General features: G+C 37.9%; 2 protein-coding genes and 1 non-coding gene across 4 annotated transcripts in view; 2 read left to right on the forward strand and 1 right to left on the reverse strand.

Moving 5' to 3' along the window:
- The window catches only part of TMEM184C (transmembrane protein 184C), a 31456-nt gene extending 26992 nt beyond the window's left edge, over nucleotides 1–4464 (forward strand). The window contains exons 7-10 of the mRNA XM_033402880.2: nucleotides 1241–1353; nucleotides 2708–2807; nucleotides 3333–3504; nucleotides 3723–4464. Coding sequence (XP_033258771.1) covers nucleotides 1241–1353; nucleotides 2708–2807; nucleotides 3333–3504; nucleotides 3723–3988 — 651 coding nt within the window. The 3' untranslated portion in view covers nucleotides 3989–4464. The remainder of the gene's footprint in view (nucleotides 1–1240; nucleotides 1354–2707; nucleotides 2808–3332; nucleotides 3505–3722) is intronic.
- Nucleotides 4465–5118: 654 nt separating this feature from the next.
- The window catches only part of PRMT9 (protein arginine methyltransferase 9), a 30004-nt gene continuing 7333 nt past the window's right edge, over nucleotides 5119–27789 (reverse strand). Inside the window, exons 5-12 of one of the 2 annotated variants that reach the window (XM_004263619.4) lie at nucleotides 26766–26868; nucleotides 25302–25408; nucleotides 23604–23796; nucleotides 21368–21551; nucleotides 18107–18824; nucleotides 10814–10967; nucleotides 6543–6665; nucleotides 5119–6251 (exon numbers count right to left, since the gene is read on the reverse strand). In XM_004263619.4, coding sequence (XP_004263667.1) covers nucleotides 6036–6251; nucleotides 6543–6665; nucleotides 10814–10967; nucleotides 18107–18824; nucleotides 21368–21551; nucleotides 23604–23796; nucleotides 25302–25408; nucleotides 26766–26868 — 1798 coding nt within the window. In that variant the 3' untranslated portion in view covers nucleotides 5119–6035. Of the gene's footprint in view, nucleotides 6252–6539; nucleotides 6666–7209; nucleotides 7978–10794; nucleotides 10968–18106; nucleotides 18825–21367; nucleotides 21552–23603; nucleotides 23797–25301; nucleotides 25409–26765; nucleotides 26869–27789 lie in introns of those variants that run through there. The other variant, XR_007476924.1, reaches the window with a different exon arrangement.
- Nucleotides 11545–11617, forward strand: TRNAG-UCC (transfer RNA glycine (anticodon UCC)). The gene has a single exon. It is a non-coding gene; the product is annotated as a tRNA-Gly (tRNA).

Consider the following 27789-nt stretch of genomic DNA (forward strand, 5'->3'; position numbering starts at 1 on the left):
GGCCCGTGAGCCATGGCTGCTGAGCCTGCCTGTCCGGAGCCTGTGCTCCGCAACGGGCGGGGCCACAACAGTGAGAGGCCCATGTACCGAAAAAAAAAACAAAAAAACAGGAATGTGCATTTTATTGAAAATCTTTCATTAATGTTTTCAGCAAAATAATAGTTTAGGTGCAATGGCATGCATGTGTGGTATTAGAAATTTATAATAAAAATCAAATGCTTGTGTATTCAAAGCTTTTCAATATGTTCATATTCTCTGGAACCAGTAATTCCACTTCTGGGAATGCCTCAAGAAATGGCCAGAAGTACTTTTGCTTTCAGTGTGTTTGTATATAAAGCCTATTGTTTGTTAATTGCAAAAGCCTGGAAACAGTCCAACTAGTTAAATATACTATGTACCTTCCATTGGCCAAAACACTAGGCAGTTATTTAATGAAATATATGGAAAAGGACACTTTAAGTGGAAAAAAGCATCAGGCAACAAAATTTCATATTTAGTTGGTTATACCTGCTAAAACCCACCTTATGTGTAGAAAGAAATGGTTGAATGATGGGACCATGCTTTCATATTCTAAAATAATTTAAATGAGCATTTTATAATAGGAAAAAGTAAACTTTTAGGGAAATGTTCATTGTTATGCAACACTACGCTAATTACAACTGATTTCTAAAAATAGTTAATGTCTTGAGCATTTATCTTTAAAAAGTAAATTCAGCTGGATTAACTTACTGCCCTCAAGAAAAATGGTTTCCCTGATTCCTTACTTTCCGATTTCATGGTCACAGTTTTATTGAAGTAGTACTTATTTAATGTGTTCACTTATAAATAATATGCATACAATTAGTAGTTAGTAAGCTCAGCCCTTATACAATGAACGGTAATTTGTGTATAAAAGCCATTAACAAGCAGATAGATGTTTTTATTTTGGTTGAATGAGAGCCTTTTCTTCCACTCATGGCAGTCACTTGTTCATTGTGTTCTTTGTGGGCTCCTGTAAGTGAACACTTAAAACCATTTTCAGGGAAGATGTTATACATCTCTTCTGAGAAATTTCATACTGTATATATTCATCCACAGTAAAATATAAAAGCTTGTTGTCAATCTAAAAATAGCAAAATAAAGCGTAGAAAATTTTGCCTGAAACATTACTCTGTACCAGGTCTCTGGTCTATAACTTTAATATCAATATCTCTAATACCATATTTAGTTATTCTTATTTAAGAACTTTGTTTGTTTCTAGTTTGCCATGTATTGTCTCCTCCTGTTTTATAAAGTACTGAAGGAAGAACTGAGTCCAATCCAACCTGTTGGCAAATTTCTTTGTGTAAAGCTGGTGGTTTTTGTTTCTTTTTGGTAAGTGTTGCTTTTTCTTAAATGTTCTCATTTTCTAAAGGGCAATAAAACTGTTGATTCGGAAGGATTTTTAAAAGTCTTAATATGGAAGATGAATTAAAATGTCTACTTAGCTTTCAAAAAGTTCATTCTTTTAGCCCTTCTTGGTTTTTCATAAAGAAATAATTAGATGGTCACTGTAACATTTATAAAAAGAAAACAGTTTGAGACACTGAATGTCTCAACACTAAGGGAATCATTAAAAAAAATCATGGTCTCTTTATATAAGAGAATACAGTTTGGACGATAAACATCATGTAGAATATTTAATGTGAGGAAATGTTCATTAGTAAAAATACTGTTTAAAACAGAGGGCAAAACTATACATGGTCCCAGTTTAGTAAAGGCGTGGGTGATAGGGGCCTAGAAACAAATACACCAAATTTAACAATATACAAATAATACAAAAAGGGGGGAAAGAAAAATCCCTGAAATCCTACTACCCAGCATGAATGATTGACATTGTGGTCCCCATCATTTTATATAACTCCACAGAAATACAAATACATACTATAAAAACTTGTAGAACTCAATGATACATTTAGTAGATTGCAGTCATAGTTCTTTGTAAGTACAGTGAGGATGTAATTTTGTTTGGGTCTTTTGTTTTCACCTCATATAGTATTCTGATATGTGGATAGAACTTTGTAACCAATCTCCTATTGACATTTAGGTTGTTCCTAATTTTTCTTTACCATTACAAGCAATATTGAAGTGAATATTCTTGTATATAGATCTATGAAAGCTTATCTAACTATCTCATTTTAGCTATTTAAATTTCACCTAGGGGCAGATCCCTAGATTTGCTTGAAATGCTCAGTATGACTCCCCATCTTGGAGTCAGACCCCTTCTGAGTTTGTCTCTAGTTCCAGGACTTCAAACAAGACTGGTTTCAAAATGTTCTTTAAAATAATCTGAGTAATCAATTGATACATGCATAAATAACATTTAAGTATCTGTTCTTTATTTCATTTTAAATTCCAGTTGTACAAGGTGTTAGGCATTGTCTATGTGTAGGAAGAACTTAAAAGCTAATTACTGTGCACACTTTCAAAATAAAGACTATAAACCACGTACTGAAGTTCTAAGAATACATAATCAAAGTTCATGTGATGAAACTGTACTAGAAGTAAATTTGTAAAACAAGTATATTTAATATAGGTACACAGTGCCTTCACGAATACACTGTAAAGGCAGGGTGGCGGTGGTCCACAGGTTGTGCTGGGGTTTAACTTTTTAAATGGCATATTTTTAAAGCAACTGCTCATTTTATGCTTGATATAGATTTGGCGTTTACCTTTTCCTAACATATAGGCAAGCAGTAGTTATTGCTTTGTTGGTAAAAGTTGGCGTTATTTCTGAAAAGCATACGTGGGAATGGCAAACAGTAGAAGCTGTGGCCACAGGACTCCAGGTAAGTAATGCTCTCTCTGAATTCAACAGAACTTTACTATTTGTTAAGCATTTTTACATGTTATCTCCTCAGCCTGACCACATGCAGGCTATGGAGCTACTGCTATCCTCACTTCACATGTGAGGAAATGGGGGAGCCCTAGAAAAATTGGTCACAGTTACTAATTTGTAGTAGAACCAGGAACAGAACCTAGATTTTGTTATTCCTACTCTATTTCACTTTATGCATTTCTCCTCTAAGTCCTTGGACAGTGGAAGAGAATGCATTGTACTTGGCAAAGAAGTACTTGATTGAGGTAGTGCAAAATAGAGTTAAACTTTTGGCGTTTTGTGTTTGTTTTTTTTTTTTTGAAGAGGTCAAAAATTATTTTGGAAAATGAAAAAATGAATACAGTCTTGTGGGAAAAAAACAGCTGTTGGTACTTAAGTACTTTTGAAAAGAGAGAAAGATAGTGCTTTCCCTTTTTACCTGCAAAACTAGATTTAAACTCCAACATGGCTGACATTGTTGATATTGTTGTTGTAGGACTTTATTATCTGTATTGAGATGTTCCTTGCTGCTATTGCTCATCACTACACTTTCTCATATAAACCGTATGTCCAAGAAGCAGAAGAGGGCTCATGCTTTGACTCCTTTCTTGCCATGTGGGATGTTTCAGATATTAGGGATGATATTTCTGAACAAGTAAGGCATGTTGGTAAGTACCAGCCATTTAATTCATTCGAATAGGCTATTGTAGTTCTCCTATCAGGTCTTGTTTAAGAGGTGAAAAGACTTCGTGTAAAGCAGTACCACAGTAAGGCTCTCCAAATTGAGAGGAGGGAAGCGGGGAGCTTATTTTTAGCATGGCAAGTTTATAGTGGTAAAAATAACCAAACTTTTGGCTAACTCAGAAACCTTTATGTTACTTTAAAGGAAGGACAGTCATGGGACACTCTAGGAAAAAGTTTTTTCCTGAGGATCAAGATCAAAATGAACACACAAGCCTGTTATCATCGTCATCACAAGATGCAATTTCCGTTGCCTCTTCTGTGCCACCTTCACCCATGGGTCACTATCAAGGGTTTGGACACACTGTGACTCCCCAGACTACACCTACTACAGCTAATGTATCTGATGACATATGTAATGATACTACAGGAGAGAAAAAAGACCCTTCAGATAAGTCCGTGGCCTCCTGAACAGTGTGCAAAAGCTGTGCTACTACCACGTTATTTCATTACCTGGTATCCCATTGCTCAGGATTTTGTGCTTGGGACAAGCCGTTAATGATGGAAAATTTCAGCAAAATGGCGAAAACCAGGTACAACTACTGGATTCATACAACTAGGTTTTGTATATCACAGATAACCAGTCTAAATATCCTAGACTTAGACTTGACTTCTTAACACTATAGAGTATCACGTACTCAAATGGAGGAAATGACTACTAAACGTTCTTGACATTACAGTGCTCTATCAAGAGGAGGACGTTAAAAAAAAAAAAGTGCTTTCTACCACCGCTGCATGAATATAATGCTCTGGAATTAGCAGAAAGTGAATTCAGAAATATGAATTAGTGGAACTTAATCATAATCATGTGCCATATCTGCTTACCTAACAATTATTTCTCTATTTCTCAACTGGATGTCTTTCAATAAATAAGAATTTATCATTTATTTTCTGCAACTTTTTATATCTCTCATTCTTTCAACATAGACCCTTAATGTTATCACAAAAAGTTCATGATTAGAGGCACAGCAGAAAAAAATTAAGTCCAAAAAATTAAAGGGTTGCAAATCATATACCTACAATGAAAGAGGCCTATATCTTACATTCCTACTAGGAGAAATATCTGACCTAATCTATTAATCTTAAAACAACTACTGTCTAAAAATCATATTTGCACCAATGTGAACAGATTAATACGTTATCCAGGACTTTGAGATGAAAAGAATAAAGTGGATGGAAGAGTGGAAGAATAAATAAGAAACTTGTGATAGAAACAGAGTCTGCTTTTCCTCAGTGCTACTAAAGGTGTCAGCAAATGTAAATCTCAGCTGAGTCGTCTTAATTATTTATCAAACCACAGTCAGAAGGCTTATAGATGCTATTTGGGAGAAATTTATTACTTAGGATGGAGTTCCTCTAATTGTTAATCACAGCCCATTGGGTCTAACATTTTACACTGAAAATAAATACAGAAAGGGCCAGAGCGGTATGTTGCAAATAGCAAGGATAAGTATCATTTCTCAAAACCTATGCTTTATATATTTAAGCGCATATACATACACACACACACATACACAAACATACCTACTGGTTCACAGTCATTAGATACAAAGTTTTTATTCTGTCCATTATTATAAACTAAACATTTCTATTGAAAATAAAGTTGGGTAGTATAAGAGGCAAGGAGAACAGGCAGTGTGAAGAGAAGGTACTCTTATTTTCTGTGTGGCTAACCTACAGAGAGCACACAGTATATACAAGGCATGATAATCTTCTTCCTTATTAATCTTCCTATTTCAAGTCTTTAAAATCTGGACTAATTATTTTTTTCTTTCTGTGTATTCAAATCAAAACTTTGAAAAATAACTGGTTTAGGTTTAACTCTTCCTTGAACTTATCAGCTTAAAATTTTTTCTTCGCCAAACGTAGACCACGAAAAATACTGCCTCCTAAGATTTTATTTTGTCCCTCTTTTACTCTTTTAATTACATTTAGTCTAGAGCTTAAATTCTTACTCAGGTTTGCATACCCAAAACACAAAAACTGAGCAAGCTTGGAATTTACAGATAACCATAAACCCTCAATCTAAAGTGGAAGCCAACTTTTTGAGGTATCCCCACTATAAGTTTGGATTTGAGAAAAATAGCCAAGATGTGAAAAAACTGAAAATGAGCCTCAAAATTCCTTATATTTATAGCTCTAGAGTACAAACTAACAGGTTTGGCAAAATTTAATCTATAGTAAGTAAAACCAAGCAATAAAAAGTTTCCTAATTTGAAAAATTAATGACAGCCTTTTCCAGTAAGGAAGTCTGCAGCAATATTTTTGTAATCATGCTACTCTTTAATTTAGGATCTTTTAAATACTTTATTAATGTCAGTTTTTAAAAAATATTTGACCATTACAAGGACTTAAATCTTTGTACCTCCATTTTATGATTACAATCCCACTACTAATTCAGACTAGAACTGTGTACTTGCTGCTCTACTTCCACCTTTTTTCATTAGAAAACTGCTCTTCATTGCTTTACTGTGATGCTGACGTTGCTTTTGTGGTGCTGGACGTTGAGTACAAGTTCGTCTCCCATTTCCACCTGGATGGGATTATCTAAAACAACTGCAGCTTGTTTCCAGTGGGAGGATTCACTGGAAGTATCCAACCTAATCTCATCGTCAAGGTACATATGATACCAAAAGGGAATGGCAGTCACTTGTCCAGATTTACATATGCATACCTAGGAAAATTAAGAAATCATGAAAATTTCATCAGAGTAAACAGAGCAGGCTTGGATAAGTCTTTGTCTTTGTAGCTTTAGATCCAAATTTTATAAAGGAATATATTTAATCACCCAATTCAAATTAATACCAACCTGTTTTATTCACTAATATTTACCCAAGCCCATGTTTGGATATTGTTCAGAAAATTTAAGTCTTCAAAGGAAGTGGCTAAAACTATTTTATGTATGTAAAGTAGTATATAGTTTAAGATAATTCTGAATATGACAAGAGTAATCATTTTATGTTACCTTTACTTCTCTGTTAGAGGTGTTCAAATATGGCGTCATTAAGTCTAGTCTTAAGAGTTCCACTGGTTTGCTTAAAGGTATACAGGGCAGCGAGGATAGGTCCAAAAATACACGTATAGGTACCTAAAGAAAGTATAAAATTTTCACTTTTACTCAATTCTTTTTTTGACCAAGTCTCGTTAAGTTTCCTGCTTTGTACTTCGCTCAGTATGATATAGTGCTTTTGACATCTATTACCTCATTTAATTCCCACATCAACCTTAAGGCATAAGGACTTCCATGATTCCATTTTACAGGAAGAATGAACAAACCAAGGTTTAAGGCTGGTTAAATAATTTTCTGTGATTTCAATTATCTATAGATTCTTCACTTGGATGAAAGCAAATTTTTATTTAACCAGGCAGCTCCAAAAAGTTTAAGCCAAGGATGTGCTTATGTGTGAAAGATGAACTAATAAGCAGATAGTACAGTAAGCCCCCTACATACGATCAAGTTCCGTTCCAAAAGCACATTTGTAAGTCCAACCAAGTTAGCCTAGGTACCCCACTAACACAATCAGCTATATAGCACTGTACTATAATAGGTTTATAATACTTGTCACACAGATAATGCATAAAAAACAAGCACAAAAAATAAAGAGAACATTTTTAATATTATAGTACAGTACCTTGAAAAAATGATCCAGTAATGTCTGGGTAGTAGCTCCTTTTTTCTCATCACAGATGAAACAGTAGCACTGGATTGCATTCTGAATGGCTGCTGCAACCTTCGTGGTACCGTTCTACATTCGAGTCCTCTGCCTCAAAAACTAACAGTGCCCCCCCAAATAAAGAAGATCCCCTTGCCACTTCCTGCACTGTGAATCTCTTCCGTTCTTCAGTCTCTTCTTCCTCTTGTCTCTCTTTGTCCTTTCTCTGGGTCGAAGAGAATTCAGGAAATTCCCGGGCAGCTACCGTATCCGTACTCACTGCCTTGCCACTTTTACACTGTGAAGGTTGGCTCTAGCCTTGAACCGATGAAACCAGCCATGGCTGGCATTAAAAGATGTGCCCTCTGATTCTTCGCCATGTTTCCTCTTCAAGTCTTCATAAAGGCTTCTAACTTTCTCTTGCATCAGCATTAAGCTGAGCGGGACTCGACACTGATGCCGATCCTGCCTCCACACGCTGAGAAGTTTCTCCATCTCCTCCATCACTTTTCCACGCTGCTTCTTCGATATTATCGACATCATCGGCACAGCAGACCTCACATGTTCCATGATCTTGTCCTTGTTCTTTAGAATCATGCTGATGGTTGAACGATTCACGTTATAAGAATGAGTGACGTCTACCATCTTTTCGCCTCACTCCACTTTCAACTGTTTTCTCTTTTGTTTCCATCGTTATCGCTTGGTGCCTTCTTAACAGTACCAGCTACATCACTGCTGCTTTTACTGCTTCCAGACATCTGGGCTTGAAATAAAGATACTGTACCACTGTACTCTATACAGTACTGTAAAGTACACAAAAGCACAACCACTTGTAGAGGATACACGCACGTGACAACGTACGCCAGACACATGAACTAACTTAAGTGATTGGACATGTGAACGCACGTTCGCATCTTTGAAAGTTCGCAACTTGAAGGTTCATATGTAGGGGACTTACTGTACAACATTAATTATTGAACTGTTTGAGCAAATATGCCAAATTCAGCCAAACAGCTAATAGTGAATTTCATTTTGAAAATAGGTTATTTATCTAGAAGGCAGTGGTTCTCAACTTTGACTGCAAATTAAAATCACCTGAGGAGCTTTTAAGAAGTCCAACTGCTCAGGCCACACCTCAGATCCATCTGGAGTTGGGATCCAGATACCGGTAGTTCTGAGTACAGTCAAGGTTGAGAACCACTGCTATAAACTGTTCCATCAATTTTAGTAGCAATGGAAACTTCCTACTAATAACTTTTAGCCTTCTCATTTGAAATAGAAAGGAAACTGTTTAAAAAGTGTTCTCTTTCCTTTAAATATTAGAGAGCAACTGTTCATGGTGAGAAAGGACACATATATCAACCTCTCCCTGGGCATCCTTGAAGGCATCCAACCTTTCCTCCACATAAAAACAGCAATGCCATGCCATTTCCAGGACTCTTGCCCTGTATCCCTATTTGTATCAGTCACCAGAAGAACAGCCCTAGATTCCTGTGTCACCTCTCATCACCTGCACTCTAATCCCCACACAGCTGTACCCATCCCTCATAATCTGTCCTCACTTGTTTCTTAACCTAGCCTACTGGACACTCCTGTCATCTTTGCTAATTCTTTCTTAGATTTCCAATGTAGAGCTCATAACTTTGTGAGTTCTCTAGAATTTAGTTCTCAGCCGTCTTCTCTTTCTACACATCCCCAAGGTGACTGCATCCCATTATTCTGGCTTTAAATATCATCTACCAAATCTGACTGCCAAATTTACATCTCCAGGCTATTTCTCTGAATTCTTATCCAACTGCTTAATGACCCCATAAAAACGTTAAGCACAACCTGATCCTCCTGTTATTTTCCCCATATCAGTAAATGGCAACTATCCTTCCAGGCGCTTTCTCATACCCCATGTCCCATCTATCACAAAACCTACCTTCAAAATACATCAACCATCTGACCCCTTTGCACCACATCCATTGCTACCATTCTAGTCTAAGTCACTACCACCTCTCTCCTGGATTACTGCAGTAACCTTATGCCTCTGCCGGCTCTCCATGGTGGTCTACTCCCAATACAGCAGCCATAGCAAGCCTTTCAAAACAGGTCACACCTTATCACTCCTCTGGTGATGCCCTCCAGTTGTTTTCCACCCCTTTCAGAGTAAAAGCCAAAACCTTCACCACGACCTCTACAGGAGGCTCTACAGGATCTGGCTCCTAATACTTTTCTCACTGCATCCTTCATCCGACTCTCCCTCGTGGTTTCCTGCTGTTTCGGAATACTCCAATCATGCTCTTGCCTCAGGTCTTTGCACTCGTTGATCCTTTGACTTGTATATGGTTTGCTTCCTTATTTCTCTCTGGTCTCTGCTTAAGTATCACTTATCCTTGAGTCCTTTCCTTAGGCATTACCTAAATAAAATAGAATATCCCATCCCTCCAACTCCCATTCTCCTCTAGCCTTCTCACTTCTCACCATCTATCATACTAATCTTTCTACTCCTTTGTTTAGTGTCCATCTCTTGTCTCTTTATAGTCAATTTGAATGTTAGCTCCATGATATGTGAAAAATATATCAACCATGAAACATAAGCTGTGAAGGAAAGGAGGATATGAGATGGGAGGCAGGGTGAAAAGATGGCAGGATTAAAATATCATAGATTCTGATGGAATCGAAGAATTGCTGATGTCAGGATCGGGAGAGAATAAGCTAGAAAGATAGGAGATGGTAGTATTTTGGGACCACACAAAGAAATAATTTAAACTTCTCTGTCTTCTGCTAAGTGTATTTTGTTTATTAAACTCTCCAGAAAAACTAAGTAAATAAACTAAAACCTTAGTCTGCTCTGAAAAAATCATTTACTCAACAAATTTATATTTGTTTAGCAAGTATTGTTCATGGAAGATCTAACAATGCATATTCAAGAGCTTACCAGCTATTGCCTTTTGATAAAAAGTTTAGATATCACTCATTTAATTCGGTACTCAACATCCCACTTCCCAAAATGTCGCTTTGGCTTACACAGCAGATCCCACCTATTTCCAACCCCACACCTCTTCCCCTAGACATTCCATCCACTCCCACAGTTATAACTCACAAATTTTATTTTGCTGCTAGTAGCTCTGCCAGCACTAAATCCTTGTTTCCCAAAGAGCAACTAACCCCTTTCCTAGGCTCCTCCATTCCGGCTCCCTGCAGCCTGACTGCCCAGACGTTAACTGCTCGCACCTGTCACCTGCCAGCCGGAAGTCTCACTGTGATTAAGGGTTCATGTTTAGAACAGGTGTCTCCTTCTGGCGGCTGCTTTTATAGACAAGGAGCACACTTTTTCATAAGACTAAACCCAGTACCCTATTTTCCATTTACAACAGTGGTTCCGAGCAAAATCTATAGACTTTTGTCAGTAGGAACAACAGAATTCCTCAGCTATACTAACCCCTAGGTTGATTTTTACCAGTAGTAAGTTCCTTTGCTATAGAAAACTGATTACCATCCCAATCCAGCTAAACATAGTGACTATAAAACTACAGAGAGAGATAAGGCAGACTGTGGGCGACAGCCAAGTGGTTGAACTTCTCTTCAAAACACTTACCCGAAACTGGTTAATAAAAGGTGCGATATTAAATCCAAGAGTTCGTTCTGTTCCCTGCACAGCGTTCTCCTCCACCAGTGTCTGCGATTCCACGAGCAACCCAAACATCAGCATGTACTGGGGAAAGATCTTACCTCCAGACTGTAGCAAACACCTGGAGGAAGGAAAAGTGCTTTAAAAAGCATCCTGATTCTCCACGTTCTATAAGTATCAATAACTAAATCATGACTAATTGGGGCACTACAGATTGTATATAATCTAACACACTTTAGACTGGTAGCTGGCTGGTAGCTCAGAATGGCAGACCGCTTGAAAAGTAACGGGTCAGCTGGATGGATACAAGTTTTTACATTAAGGAAGAATCATCAATGGCTATTAAAATTAGTGGGTAAGGGCACTGATGGCACAGTGGATAGGACTCCACGCTCCCAATGCAGGGGGCCAGGGTTCGATCCCTGATCAGGGAACTAGATCCCACATGCGTGCCACAACTAAGAGTTCGCATGCCACAACTAAGGAGCCTCGGAGCCACAACTAAGGAGCCTGCCTGCCACAACTAATGAGCCCACGTGCTACAACTAAGGAGCTGGCGAGCTGCAACTAAGGAGCCCGCCTGCTAAAACCGAGACCCAGTGCAACCAAATAAATAAATAAATGAATAAATGAAATGAATTAAATGAATAAATTTAATAAATGAATAAATTAAAAAAAATACTAGTGGGTGAGGGAATTCCCCGGTGGTCCAGTGGTTAGGACTCTGCACTTCCACTGCAGAGGGCACAGGTTCGATCCCTGATTGGGGAATTAAGATCCCGCATGCCACGCAGTGCAGCCAAAAAAAAAAAAAACCAAAAAACTAGTGGGTGAAAGTTTGATTAGGAAAAGGATATTTACATAGTCTCAAAGTATCACCCCCATAAATGACTTACTTATTACAAAGGGAAAATAGCAACTTAGGGTGGAAAAACCTAATGGATACAACTTAAACTAACTGATCTAAATTCACAACAACAATATGGGATAAAGCAACACCATTTGCCTTTGTGACAAAACTTCTGTGGTATTCCTCTGTAAAATGGGTAATCTGACTCTAGTAAGAAACATGAGAAGCATTCCACAAAATAAAAGGCCTGCACTTTTCAAAACTGCAAATCTCATGAAAGACTGAGGAACTCTGGGCATATACCCAGAGAAAACCATTAATTCAAAAAGACACATGCACCCCAATGTTCACTGCAGCACTATTTACAACAGCCAGGTCATGGAAACAACCTAAATGCCCATCGACAAACGAAACGAATGGATAAAGAAGATGTGGTGCATACGTACAATGGAATATTACTCAGCTATAAAAAGGAACGAAATTGGGTCATTTGTAGAGACATGGATGGACCTAGAGCTGTCATACAGAGTGAAGCAAGTCAGAATGAGAAAAACAAATACCGTATATTAGTGCATATATGTGGAATCTAGAAAAATGGCACAGATGAACCGGTTTGCAAGGGAAAAACAGAGACACAGATGTAGAGAACAAACATATGGACACCAAGGGGGGAAAGTGGGTGGGGGGGATGAATTGGGAGATTGGGATTGACGTATAAACACTAATATGTGTAAAATAGATAACTAATAAGAACCTGCTGTATAAAAAAATAAAATTTAAAAAAAAAAAAAAAGACTGAGGAACTGTTCCAGAATAAAGGAGACTAAAGAAACTAAATGCAATGTGCGATCCTAGATTGAATTCTGGACCAGGAACAAAAAGGCTATAAAGGATATTACTCCAACAAATGGTGAAATCTGAGTAAGATTTTTCCCTTAGATATCAGTACTGTGTCCATGTAGATGTCCTAATTTTGTTAAGTGTGTGATGAATATATAAATGAGTGTCCTTTTTCTTACAAAATACACACCAAGGTGTTTAGGGGTAAAAGAATACAATATCTGGAACTTACTCTAAAGTGTTCAGAGAGAATACTAAAGCACATGTGGCAAAACAGTAGCAATTTGTGAATCTGGGTGTAAGGTACATGTTTGGTTCTTTGTACTATTCTCTAACTTCTCTGTAAGCTTGAAATTTTTTCAAAATAAAAAGTTAAACACTCTGAAAGGGTAAAAAAAATAGTGATTAAAAATCCAAACACTCTATTAAAAGTATGAATAAAGGGCTAACAAAACCCTTTCTCCTCCTACAGTTGATCCTGGATTCACCTTCTGTTTCCCTGGAAATCCCAAAAAGGTGGAATGTCAGCTGTGTTATCAGCAACACTGCTTATGATTTAAAAAATTTTTAAATGCCTCTTAATAGGTAGATGCATCTGGATTGAGAGAACTGTAAACTATAAATGCCTGATGGGAAGCCACACCACCTCTGGGCTTCCCTGAGTGTGGGATGACTTGTAACCACCTGTTCCTATTGCTGGGACTTGGAAGCTATGCCCCGGGGAGAAGTTCCTATGTGAGATGTAAGGCTCTTAAGCTAAGGCAGCTCCCACGCCCACATGCACAGGGCTGTTTCCACACACCTGAGCTGTGTGGGAGGCACGAGAGCGGTGGGTGGGTCACCTACTGCCACCAAAGGAAACGGACGTGGAGGATACTGTAAGGCACTTTCATCGTTCGCCACATTTACAATCAAACGTTAAATCCCTCATTTTTACTGAACATTCCAAGTAAGTTTCCACTTGAACTTCTAGGATAGGCTACTACAGACAGCTGGACTTTGTATTATCTATCGTATGTATCTTTCATAGTAAGCTTTCAGTCTTAAATATTTCTAGTCAGTAAGGATCTATTTATAAAAATACAGGACTAAATGTTTGACCAATGCGTATCTAAAAAAATAGTTCCTGCAAGTTTCTAAAATTGTACGCCATGCGGTTTCCCTGAATAGATCACTGAAATCTTGACAAACTATAAAAACACCCCATTCCTCAAAACCACTTTGGCCCTTCTGCTCTTAAGTTAGTTTCAAATTCTTCATTCTGCTTTTAGTAAACTGATTATCTCAACCATTTAAAAATGTCTAAAACCAGAACAACCACTGAATTATAACAACAGGACATGGTAACGAAATGTAATACATGTCCCTTGATTAGAACCTAGACTGGGGAGAAAAAAAAAGCAATAAAGAATATTACTGGGATAGCTGAGAAAATTTTCATACAGACTACCTACTAAATAATAGTATTTTATCAATGTTAAGTTTCCTGAGTGTGATAGTATTGTGATATGCAGAGGAAAGCCTTTGTTCTCAGGAGATACACGCTAAATGTTAAAGTAAGGGGGGAGGTTATGAAGCCAACAACTGTCAAATGCTTCAACAAATAAAACAGTAGCCTCCTGTTCACTGTTACTTTTCTTGCATTTTTTCTTTAAGTTTGCAATCTTTCAAAATAAAAAGCTGACAGAAACGTTTACAATAAGTACACAGGCTGCTCTTCCTAAAGACTAGGTAATAGGGAGCCAAATCATAACCAGGTCATTTCATGAGCACAGAATCAGCAAAGAAAGTTAGAGACGATTCCTTGAGTGTAATGGCCTCAGTCTGACTTAGACAAGTCATGATCCGAAAGCAGGATAATCTCTCCTCACTAAATATAAGTACATGATCATTTAAGTTGTAGTAAGTCCATATATATATATATATATATATATAGGTTAGCCCAGAAGTGGACTCCACTCTGACTCCAATGCTTTATTCATTTTTGTTATTCCTTTCCTACCAACTTTTTAGCATTTTAGGTGAAGTCTGGTAGAAACTGAATCTCCACAATTAGTAAAATTACATACCTCAACAAAAACCACACAGCTGTTATCAAACTTCCAATCTATACCTTTACCAAAACAGAAAAATTTTAACATCTTCCTAAATAAGTGGAGAAACTTACCCATTTTCCTCAAATGGATGAAGTTTAATCCTGACAACCCATGTTATTAAATTTTCTAAACAACTGAAGTTATCTGCTAATTGTGATCCATTTAAATAAAAACATCTAATTTTTCTTAAGATCACAAAGTCTCAAATGAGAGACTAGCCACAGAGCTTTACGTTGCTTGACTAATTCCCTCCACCCCCAAATAGCCACAAAAAGGTAGCGTTCTCTTAAATCAGCAAATGAAAAGCACATAGGTTAATAAAAGCCAAACTTCTAGCCATAAAGGGAGGGAGGGAGGGCAATACCATTAGGTCATTTAGGGGGTAACCAGAAATCAGGCTAAACAAGATGTCAAAAATACATCTGCTGGGGCTTCCCTGGTGGCGCAGTGGTTGAGAGTCCGCCTGCCGATGCAGGGGACACCGGTTCGTGTCCCGGTCCGGGAAGATGCCACGTGCCGCGGAGCGGCTGGGCCCGTGAGCCATGGCCGCTGAGCCTGCGCGTCCGGAGCCTGTGCTCCGCAACGGGAGAGGCCGCAGCAGTGAGAGTCCCGCGTACCGCAAACAAACAAACAAACAAAAAAAACCATCTGCTGAACCCTGTAAAGTCAGAAAAGGTGAATCAAGTACTAACAACCATGCAGAGATAAATACTACACAAAAGCAAGTATGCAAATTATTTTAAAAGGCCGTGTTCACACTATTTTAATCTAAAATCTTAACTCAAATCCTTCTTAACTCAATGTTACCGTTACTAACAAGAATGCTTCTTAGTCATAAAACAGTAATCGTCTTGCAACTCCACTTAGCTTTACTGACACTGAGTGGTTTGTTGTCACTTACACCACTGCAGCTGCCAGACTCAACGGAATCCTCTGCAAAGCCAAGTAATATCTCTGAACCATCTGTGCCTTCAGAAATAAAAATATATATATATATATGTTCCAACTCAAAACTCTAACCATAAATGGCAAAAATTCTGAAGAAACTCTTTGCTGTTGCCTTGTGATCCAACACAGTGTTTTAAAATGGGTTTAAATTAAAAAAAAAAAAAAAGCTCACCAGGCTTTTAAACTTTCTCCTGTATTTTAATCTAGTATGACTGAATAAAAGTTAATAATGAACATTTTAAAACAATGTTAGCAAAGGTAACGGAATACTTAAGTTTGTGTAGTGGCTTATTTTTTTTCCTTGCGTTTTTTTGGGAGGGTTGGTATCCAGTGAGACAGATGCCCTTTATCCTTATCCTAAATACAATCTATCCTCCCAACCCCTAAGTGCATCCTCTTTGACCAGTCATGAGGCCTCCCCACTGTCAGCGGCTAAAGATAATAATAAAAGGCTTGGGTGGGAGTCGCTGCACACCTCTGGCCCCAGAAGCAAGGGAAGCTGACACCTCCAGGAGCACCTGGTAAGGGGCCTGTGCAGGAGCTTCGGCTGAAGGGCAGAGCACTGGCTCTCCACTGTTGCTCAGGAGCTGTTCTGCGGGACTGGGAGAACACTGGCTGAAACAGTGATCACGGGTGCTACTAGCATTTAGCTCCCAGAGGTGCCAAACATCCTGCAACACATAGAGGATAGTCCTACCTAAGAACTGACCCCACCCCACCCCCTAAAAGACCGTCCCACCCAAACTGCCAACAGGACCCCTCCCTCTGCTGAGAAACACTGAAGGGGAACTGTAGGCAGCTTTACATAAGTTGTTTCCCACTAACATAACCAATCAGTCCATCAATGGATGGATAAGCAAAATGTGACATACACATACAATGGAAGATTATTCCACCTGAAAAAGGAAGGAAATTCAGACATATACTACAACATGGATGAACCTGAAGGACATTATGCTAAGTGAAGTAAGAGTCTCACACACATACACACACACACAAAACCAACAAATACTGCATGATTCCAGTCATATGAGGTACAGGAGTCAAACTCATAGAAGCAGAGAGTAGAATGGTGGTTGCCCGGGCCTGGGGTGGGGTGGGGGGGTGGGGGTGGGATGAAGAGTTATTGTTTAATGGGTATAAAGTTTCAGTTTTACAAGATGAAAAGAGTTCCGAGGATGGCTGGGGAAACGACTGCCCCACACTACAAAAATATTTAATACCACTGAACTATCCACTTCAAGTCGGTTAAGACGAAAAATTTTATGTGCATTTTACCACAATAAAAAAAATTAGAAAAAGAATTAAATCAAAACTAAAAATAAACCATTAGGTAAATTGTACACCTTTCCAAGGTGATTCTACCAAATAAGTCAAACCTCATCTGTGTCAGAAATTCGTAGGGCTGAAATGCCTTCAAAGGCATCTAATCCAGTATCCCTCATTTTATAGATGAGGGAAACTGAGGACGAGAGATATTAAATGACTTAAAAAAATTTTTACTACTTCAGGAATTCACAGACAAATCTGAGACTAGATTCAAACACACCCTTCCAGCTCCTTGTTCTATACTCTACCTAAAGTACATCTGTTTAAAATTTTAAGAGTGTATGTTTCTATTTATATATGTCAGACCTCTATATCCCCATAATTTGTGATATGTACAAGATTTGTTTTAAAGACTAGAAAATGGCAGTGATTTTTACTAGTTACCTCATAAGAAAAGATAAGTGTGGTTAACAAAAGAAAATGCATATAAAACCTAAAATATAATTAACTATATAAGCAAATTTTTTTTCCTGAACAATTTGCCTTTTGCTATTGCAGTTTGGTCTGCATTTCCACCACTGCTCCTGTACTACAAAAGCAGCCCTGTTCATATACCACAAAATTTAAAACCTATAAATTCATTCTACTTAAACTTGGGCCCCCAAATGTTCAATATTGCCATCTTTTCAGATATGAGCAGCACAACTGAAGAACCTGGAAGCTTAGCCAGATTTGCTTTCAATTTTAAATACCAGGGTCAAGTTTGTTGCCAGTAACCTAAACTGAAGGACAAATTCCTTAGGGACAGAACTGTACTATAGAGATTTTAGGACCTAAAAGGACTAGGACTTGTTCCCAAGCAGCACTCTGCTCTCCCTATACACCATCAGATGGATACTATATGTTTCTCATCAGTTTTTCTTATAAAGATGAAATTTGATTTTTCCTTATTTATCCTTGAATGTCTTATTTGTTCTTACAGAGCTCTAATTAATTCCCTATATTATACATAGGCAGTCCAATCCCAACGCAGGATCTCTTCACACCTGCAGGGCAGAGGATCCTTTAAAGAAAAAAAAAAATTCAGTAATGACATGCACAGAAAGAGAAAGACAAGAAGTCACAGGTCCTGAAAAGCAATGCTTGAGGAACACACGATGATCACGACTCATTTATGCAGTGACACCATTAAAGAACTAAAAGGACTTACGTGAAGTCTAAGCTCAAATAAACCAAAGGTTGTATTTTGTGTTTTACCTGGATATTGCCGCTTTTTCCATTATTTCCTGCTGAAGGAGCCCAGATGGCTCAATGACATCCAGTATAATTATACTCCACAACTTGTCTGATTTTGGCCTTTGCAACACAGCGGATTCATCTTCCACATGTCTCAACCAAAACTCAAGTGTTTCTTTAGGAAAGTGATTGGCTTCAGATATGAGGTCCAGAGTCATACGATGCTGGTCTTTCTCCACAGAACTGTAAGGTTTAACCTGCCCGAGTGTGCCAGCAATTATAGGCAGAATAGAGAAGCCCTCAGACACATCTAACACATACAAAGGTTCAGGGACGCTCTGTTCAGAATTATTCTGTCCACTTTCACAGCTCATCTCATTACTCTGACACTGGGTATCCATGGCCTGACCCCGTTTCTCCAGAGTCAGTGAAGACAACACTTTCTTCATTGCCATTTTAAAGCCTTCATGGTATGGGATGTTATTAAGCAAAGCAATTTCTGTGGATTCCAAAACACAAGTCTGCTCCACAGCATCTGGTTTACTGGTCTGAAGATTGGCCAGGGCACTACAGAGCTCAGCCTCATTTCCTAAAGGCAGCAAGTCTTTATTCTTGGTAAAACTTTTCCCAACATCCATTTCATGCTCCGAATTGAAGACACTGATACTCTGGATTCTTAGGTAACAATCTTGACAAGACACTTCCATCATCACCTGGTCCCCAGGCTTTATCCAGTAGTCTTCATAAAACAGGAAGAAAGAAAAAATGTTGTAGTTGATGAACACGAGTGTTTATAAGTCTGAGGATCACACAAACACCTCTGTCCTCCTGTCATTTTTTAAACCATGACAGGAAGGATTGCATCTATTGATTTAAAAGAATTAAGTGAATTAATCTATTCATTTCAAAAAAAACCCAAAAAAACAAAACTAGGAAAATCCCTCCAGCTTTACATAGGGAAAAACTGAGGTTAGAAGATCCAATTGACTTACAGCATAATAGATTCAAGAGATCATTATTGGACCTTAACTATCAGTATCATAGTGCTTTTACTGTAATCACTAGGTACCATCAATGTCCCCAAATTGGAGGGTGGGGGAAGGACTTCAGGGGACTCTCAATCTTTGGTAATGAAGCCAACAATAACAAAGATGGATGGAACTCAGGGATCAGCACCAAACGTCACTTTAGATTAAAGGGACATTCTTTTCTCTAAGAGAAACTTCCCAAAGAACAAGGCAGCATTCAGTAGCACCTTGTCAGTAATATCTCTTAACTGTAAGTACTTAGATATTCTTGCATGTTTAGGAATTTGAAAATATAAGGAAGGACTAAGTCCTACAATAAAGACTGTATCATGCTCTTATCCATGAGCTTTCACACGTGGTAAAACGTTAAAGTGTAAATGTATAATTGCAATTCCTTCTCATTAGCCATAGAGCCAGTTGGAAATACAAGTTGCTATTCTTGTGTTTACACATTTAAAATATCCTTTCCCAAAGAAGGACTTTTTAAAAAAATACCATCTAAGTTACTGAAAGAGAGTTAGAATAAACAAAATTTTAAAGTAAGTGCTCTTTATTGAGTGCAAGTCACTATGGTAGGCATTTTATACCTAGTATGTCTAATAATTCCTACAACAATCCTGCAACATAGGCAGCATCTTCTCTTTTTTTTTTTTTTGGCCACGCTGCACAGCTTGCAAAATCTTAGTTCCCCAACCAGGGACTGAACCCAGGCCCTAGGCAGTGAAAGCACAGAGTCCTAACCACTGGACCGACAAAGAATTCCCAGCATCATTCCCATTTTTATACATCACATAACAAAAGCTCTAAGAAATAACCAGCAAGGCCTGCCAGGAAGTCAGTAAGTAGCCAAGACCCAATTTCAAATCTACCTGACTGAAAGAAAAAGACAAATACCGTATGCTAACACATATATATGGAATTTAAGAAAAAAAAAATGTCATGAAAAACCTAGGGGTAAGACAGGAATAAAGACACAGACCTACTGGAGAACGGATTTGAGGATATGGGGAGGGGGAAGGGTGAGCTGTGACAGGGCGAGAGAGAGTCATGGACATATATACACTAACAAATGTAAGGTAGATAGCTAGTGGGAAGCAGCCGCATAGCACAGGGATATCGGCTCGGTGCTTTGTGACCGCCTGGAGGGGTGGGATAGGGAGGGTGGGAGGGAGGGAGACGCAAGAGGGAAGAGATATGGGAACATATGTATATGTATAACTGATTCACTTTGTTATAAAGCAGAGACTAACACACCATTGTAAAGCAATTATACCCCAATAAAGATGTTAAAAAAAAAAAGAAATCTACCTGACTGACTCCAAAACCCATACTGGCCACAATACTATATTGATTCCATGACTTAATGACCTTGCCAAATTAGATCCTTGATTAAGAGACTACATAGAAGTAAATAGAGACTACACAGAAGTAAATATTTATTACCTTCCAGTTTTAAAAAGGTAGAATTTTTCTATGTAATACAACTGCTGTAAACTATATTGAAACCCATAAAATTGCTAATAAAAAATTTCTATACAAAAAATATCTTTAATATAGGACATCCCTAAGTAAGTCCATGGATTCATGAACTCTAAACTGCAAAATTCTGTAATTCTATGAGTGTGCATATTTCTAGGACCTGGGGCTCCACAGATGCTATCAGATTCTGTAAGTGGTAAGAACTCCTGCACTAAAAGCAGTATTTTTCCACTGTGTTCCATAAAAAATGGACTAGCATTTCTCTTATTTACTGATAACTAGAGTAATCAGAGCTGAAGAAATGATTTAATGATAGATATTTTTGAGTGGTATGCAGCAGAGTTGTGTTTTAGTCTTTTTTTTTAAATATTGGAATATAGTTGATTAACAAAGCTGTATTAGTTTCAGGTTTACAGCAGAGAGATTCATTTATGCATATACATGTATCTAGCTCTTTTTCAAATTCTTTTCCCATTTAGGCTATTACAGAGTATTGAGCAGAGTTCCCTGTGCTATACAGTAGGTCCTTGTTGGTTATCTATTTTAAATATGGCAGTGTGTACATGTCAATTTTAGTCTCTCTTCTTAACCACATATATTAATTATTTAAAACTACTTTTAAAAAAGAAAAAGAAAATTCTGAAAGATTTAACCAATCTCCCTTGACTAGAAACTTCATATTCATAGTGAATTTTCTGACACTGACTCAAATGCTTAGAGGGTTAAAACAAAAAGTTTTAAAAAACAACAACAACAAAAATTAGACAAGATATACCTGCAAGGTCATGTACAGGGTAGACAGCCTGTTCCCAGCATGTTTCCTCACTAGGACTTGTGGATAAACTGTGTTCATCATCAAGCTGGAGTACAAACCAAACCACAATAGCATCGAGTATGCCTTCTTTAATAACAGGGATACCAATTTTATCAGGTTTTTTAGTTGCAAGACTTTTTAATTCCTGAAAAAATGTTAAAGGAATAAGAGGATTTTAGACATTCATTATATACTTGCCCCAATATCATATCAATTCCCATTTCTGTAAGTTCTCAGTCCTGCCCAGCGCCCTTAGGGGATTGGTATCTTGGCACACCTACAATCATTTAAGGCATGCTGGATGGGAAGCTCTGATATATGGTATATGGTAGTGAGTACCATACAGTTATTACAGACAATGAGGCAGACACCTATTACTGATGTAGAAAGAAGTCCATGACATAGTGTTGAATGAAGGTAGCGAGTGGCAAAGCAATAGAGATTATTTTGTTTTAAAAAAGTGTTTGGGGCTTCCCTGGTGGCACAGTGGTTGAGAGTCCGCCTGCCGATGCAGGGGACACGGGTTCGTGCCCTGGTCCAGGAAGATCCCACATGCCGCGGAGCGGCTGGGCCCGTGAGCCATGGCCGCTGAGCCTGCACGTCCAGAGCCTGTGCTCCGCAACGGGAGAGGCAACAACAGTGAGAGGCCCACGTACCGCAAAAAAAAAAAAAAAAAAAAAGTGTGTGTGTGTGTGTGTGTGTGTGTAGAAGATTAGAAAAGCAAGTCTGAAAAGATGTATTTCAACTGGTGACCTGGAGAAAGAAGGGTCTAGATTTTAAAAAGGAAAAAATATACTTTTTCTTCTTCTTTTCTACTGCATTACTTGAAAACGTTAAACAGGCGGATATTATTTTCAAAATTAAAGTCTTAATAAGGTGTTTTCATGTGTGTGTGGCATATAAAAATTAAAATAAGAAAGGGATAGCTTTGGAGTACTCAGCAGCTATGATCGTACTGTTCCCCATTGGAAGACTGTTACATCAGAAAAGAAATGCTCGTGAAGCTCGGCCACAGTAATCAATGCCAAAGTGTTAATTTAGTTCCACACCACCTCAAAAAACCAACAAAAAACCTAGTAACAATTAACAGGGGAAAGCTTTCATTAAATTACAAAGATCTTAGGCTAAAATGGCCCTCACAAAGTCTTCTGTACGCAGGCAAGTTTCATCTCAAAAGCTTCATGTACTTAAACATTTAACCTTACAGGAAGATCTCCAGAAAAGGACTCGATGTAACTTTTCTCAATTTCCTTGGGCTCCTTCTTTGTACAGTGCACCCCTCCACCACCCACACAGACACACCAGGGTGACAGCAACTTGTCCTGGTTTGCCCAAGACTGTCTCTGGGGAACCCCTCAGTCCTGGCAAGCCAAGATGGCTGGTCACATACAACCTAGAGAGCTGAATTACGTTTCATTTCAAGGAATACTGTTAATTTGAAATGGCAGGATGACACAGAGAAGAGTCAGAAGACCTAGGTTATAACTCCTGCCCCTACATTCATATTTGGGGGGAATTAATGTAAGCTATAGTTCCTTCATCTGTATAGCACAGGATAATTATAACTGTACTGCAACACTGTTTTAAGAGCCAGCTAAGAATACCCATGAAAGCACCAGGCACACTGTACATTCCCAAAAGCCTTAGGGATCTTTTTCTCTGTATTTACAGTAAGTAAATAATTTCAGGAGGGAATTCTGGTTACCGTTTAATCATTTTCTTTACATATAGTCAGTGGAATCCCACGCAAACTCATAAAATAAGACTGTCCTATGTATTAACTATTTAAAATAATGCATGAAATTTAATGCTTAAAAACAGTAACTGGGGCTTCCCTGGTGGCGCAGTGGTTAAGAATCCGCCTGCCAATGCAGGGGACACAGGTTCAAGCCCTGGTCCGGGAAGATCCCACATGTTGCGGAGCAATTAAGTCCCTGCACCACAACTACTGAGCCTGCGCTCTAGAGCCCGCGAGCCACAACTACTGAAGCCCGTGCACCTGGAGCCCGTGCTCTGCAACAAGAGAAGCCACCACAATGAGAAGCCCTCACACCGCAAGGAAGAGTAGCCCCCGCTCGCCACAACTAGAGAAAGCCCGCGCACAGCAACGAAAACCCAACACAGCCAAAAATAAAACTAAATAAATAAATAAATGTATATACATTAAAAAAAACAGTAATTGAACTTTCATTTTTACCTGAAGATTGTTGAAATCTACTGTCATAATTTCAAAGCACTCTGTCAAAGCCAAATATCCTCCAGGAACTCGACTCATCTTTTCAGTTGTATAAGGTTCAATTGTTTCTTCAGCATCTACAGAAGAATACGCTGGACTCTGAAATTTCACACTGGTTGGCAAACAGATCCCAGCAATGTCCTTAATACCCACCCTGGTAAGAGGGGGAATAAGAGAGGAAAAGGAGAAAGACAGGTTTGGTTTTTTGTTTTTTTAAGAATCAAGTAACACCATCTAATACTGAATCCAGCAAAAATAAATATAAAAATGCAATAAAGCTTCATAGACAAAGGTTTCTTAAACACAGTTATAAACACAATCACTAACTATAAAGGAAAACAAATGATAAGTAAGTGTACCTTAAAATTAAGAACTCTGCTCATCAAAAGATACCCAGGAAGAAAGTAAAAAGGCAAGCCACTAAGTAGGAAAAGAGATTTGTAATATATTACTCAACAAAGGGCAAATATCCAAAATATATTTTTAAATTCCCACAATAAAAGAAACACAAAAATAGGCAAAAGACTTAGACACTGTACAAAAGAACATATCCAAATGACCAATAAGCATATGAAAATTTAGTCACCAGGGAAATGAAGTTAAAGCCATACTACACAACCACCAGAATGGGGAAAATAAGTGTTGTAAGAATACTTTCATGCACTATTGGTAGGAATAGAAAATTAACAAGACCACTCTGGAAGACTTTTGTAGTTCCTGCTCAAGATGAACATGACTATTCTAGATTCACTCTTAATATGGGAACCTCAGAGTGTCTGACATTTGCACTTTTAGGAACATAGCCAACAGAAATTCATACATACCACCAACAAAAGAATGTTCAAGAATGTTTATAGCTGTGCTATTTATTTCCAATACTCCCAAAACTGGATATAACCTAAATGTCCATCACCAGCAAAACGGAGGAATGCACTGTGGTGTATTCATACAACAAGGATGAATAGTAGTTGCCTACTAGTGAGTCTTTGGGATGATTTTTATTTTCTTCAAATACTCATCAGTATTTCTTAAAATATAATTATGTTACATTTAACACTATCAAGTTATCAGATGGAGGGCCTCCTTAAAAAGTTCCAAAAAACTATGGATCAATATTGTAGCAAACTAAAAAAATTCATTAATGTTCAAGAAAAACATGTAACCAAGAAACTTCTATAACTAAAAAAATTTTTCACCTGTATCACATGTGATAAATCTCAGAATCTCAAGGGTAGAAAGATCCTAAAATTTCATCCCACCCAACCAGAAAACATTATAATGTCAATAGTTATTAAGAAGAGAAAAATGGGAGAAATAAAATTATTTTCACATTGGAAATTTTTACTTCACTTTCTCTAAAATCAGTCTTAACTTAGTATTTTTCTCATGAATCTATCACACATCGAAAGGATACTAAGTTGTATCAAAATTAATTTTCCACTAGAAAACTGAAAGCTGATTTTAATCCTAGAGTTCTATTTTCGAAGGAAGTTTAAAAAAAGCAAAAAGAAAATTAAGACTGGAATAAACATCATGAATTTAAAGGTCAGAAAACTACACATTCTCATCTGAATAAATGTCCACTAAATAACCTCTGGAGTACAGTCTATGCCTTAAAATTACTATTTTTTAATATTTACTATTTAAATAATCACTCACCTATGATGTCTTCTTATCTCTGCACATTCTACTGCCATCCCAAATATAACAGCACTTGCCGGTATAACTTTCCCATATTTTTCACAATTACCATTTTCACCTTTGGTCTAAAAATATAACAATAAAAATTATATTCTGTTATATTTATGTCAAAATATGTGTGTATGATGGCAAGCTATGAAAATTTATCAGAACTCAAAAAAACAATAATTAAGATAAGCAGGACTTCCCTGGTGGCACAGTGGTTAAGAATCTGCCTGCCAACGCAGAGAACACGGGTTCGAGCCCTGGTCCAGGAAGATCCCACATGCCACAGAGCAACTAAGCCTGTGTGCCACAACTACTGAGCCTGCACTCTAGAGCCCGTGAGCCACAACTACTGAGCCTATGTGCCACAACTACTGAAGCCCATGTGCCTAGAGCCCGTGCTCCACAACAAGAGAAGCCACCGCGATGAGAAGCCTGTGCACTGCAACAAAGAGTAGCCCCCACTTGCTGCCACTAGAGAAAGCCTGCGTGCAGCAATAAAGACCCAACGCAGCCAAACATAAATAAATTAAAATAAATAACTTTTAAAAAATAAAGTACTCATCATGGGAAAGGTAGAAGTTTATTAAAATAAAAAAAAGATAAGCAGGTTAAGGGGTTTTTTTCCTTTAAAAAGTTTCTTTTATTTTCATTGCTATATGTGTGTGTGTGTATACATTTTTTTTTTTTCTTTTTTTCTAGTACAAATAGGAAGGAAGGGAGGGAGGGAGGTGGGGAGCTAGAAATCTCTAAGTCTGCATACAACAAAAGACTATTCAGTATGACTTTAACTGAGAGGCCAAAATCACCATTACCTACTTGAAAAACAAACTGCTCTTCTTTCAACCTTTCATTAGCTATTTTAAATCCAAATCATTTTCTGTAAGTATTAAATTCTTATTAAATGTTAAAATCCTTTCATTCATAATACATATATATAAACCAAATCTACAATTTACTGGGCCACAGTAGAGGATTTCAATGCAAACTATAACTTGGCAATTATAAGAATCAGTCCTGTCCAAGCAGTAGCCTGGGTCCAACTGATACGTTAAAACCATACCATGCCAGTTATCACTATATTCCCTTTTGATAATCTGCCAAAAAATACAAGCAGTGAAGGCTGTGAGACTGAAAGTCCTTCCCTTTCTCAACCCTACTCAAGGATTCCAGAGTCAATCCCTTCATAACGTAATCTCAATTCCTAAGAATTCTGTCCTGGAGTGTTTTTTGCCTATATACACCATTTGGGCACACAAGTATACACTGCACTATGTTATTAAATGTTTTTTCACACTGATTTCTTTCCAACAGTACAGTATGCACCTCAAGAGTGGGATGTATCTCATACTGATTTGCAATTATGCTAGGGGCTCAATAAATTATCTACTGAATAATGAATTCTTAATCACATGTAAGTGTTTTCATGCTGCTTACCTTTGGCTGCAAAAGTAAATGTTCCCATGCATGAATCAAACTCTCCACAATTCCTTCTCCAAATAAACCTGCATCGACAGTTTCTGTTACAACAAGGGACACTCTATAGAATGATTTTTTAAAAATATATGTAAGTAAAATATCATGCTATTTATATAAAAGATGTCAAAGCTGAGAGCAGAAAGGAAGAGTTTATTATAGAAACAGTTCATATGTAAAATTTTCTAATACATTTTGTGTTTAATATCTACCCTGGAATCTTGAGGAAGATTCAGGCTCCTCTGTCCTCCACCGGCAGCTCCCTGGTGGGGACAGTAGTGGGAGTCCACAACCTTCACTTGACCCCCTGCCTCTCGGATTATCCTTTCATTGCCTAAATCCTAAGAAGTGGTTCATACCCATTACCTTTTTACCAGTCCCCCTCCTTAACCCTGAGTAACTGGACTTCTATCCCCAACACTCTATAAAAATACTCTCTATCATCAGTGACTCCCCGACTTACCAAAATGAATACTCTTTCTCGGTTCTAATTTTCCTTGATCTGTAAATAACATTTAGTGCGGGTGAGGAGGCCTGCCCCTCAAAATCCTTCCTCTACCTCTGGTGTGTTTACCTCTACACACTGAGTGTCCCTCTCCTGTTACTTCTCTTGCTTTACCCACACCTGTGAGTTTTCACAAAAGCCTAATCCACAGAGCTCTGATCTTCTGTCCATTCTTTCTTTCTAGAAAAGTTCACTCAAAGACACACCAAAAAAATTTCTCCCTTCTCTGAACCTCTTTACTACTTACTGCCAGTATTGTTCATTTGTGTAATTAGAAGGTAAAGATATTTTCATGAATATTCCTTATCTTCCTATCTAGACTGTAGGTGCCTTGAGGACAGACTTTGGTATCCCCTACAGTGCCTAAGCCCAGTATTATATATATTCACAAAATTTTCAATATTTATGATTGCAAATATTTAGAACATGGAAGGTATCTCAAATCATCTATTCCAAGATCTTCAAGTCTCTAGATTTGCT

Source organism: Orcinus orca, chromosome 4 (assembly GCF_937001465.1).
Source record: "Orcinus orca chromosome 4, mOrcOrc1.1, whole genome shotgun sequence".
Classification (NCBI taxonomy): Eukaryota; Metazoa; Chordata; class Mammalia; order Artiodactyla; family Delphinidae; genus Orcinus; species Orcinus orca.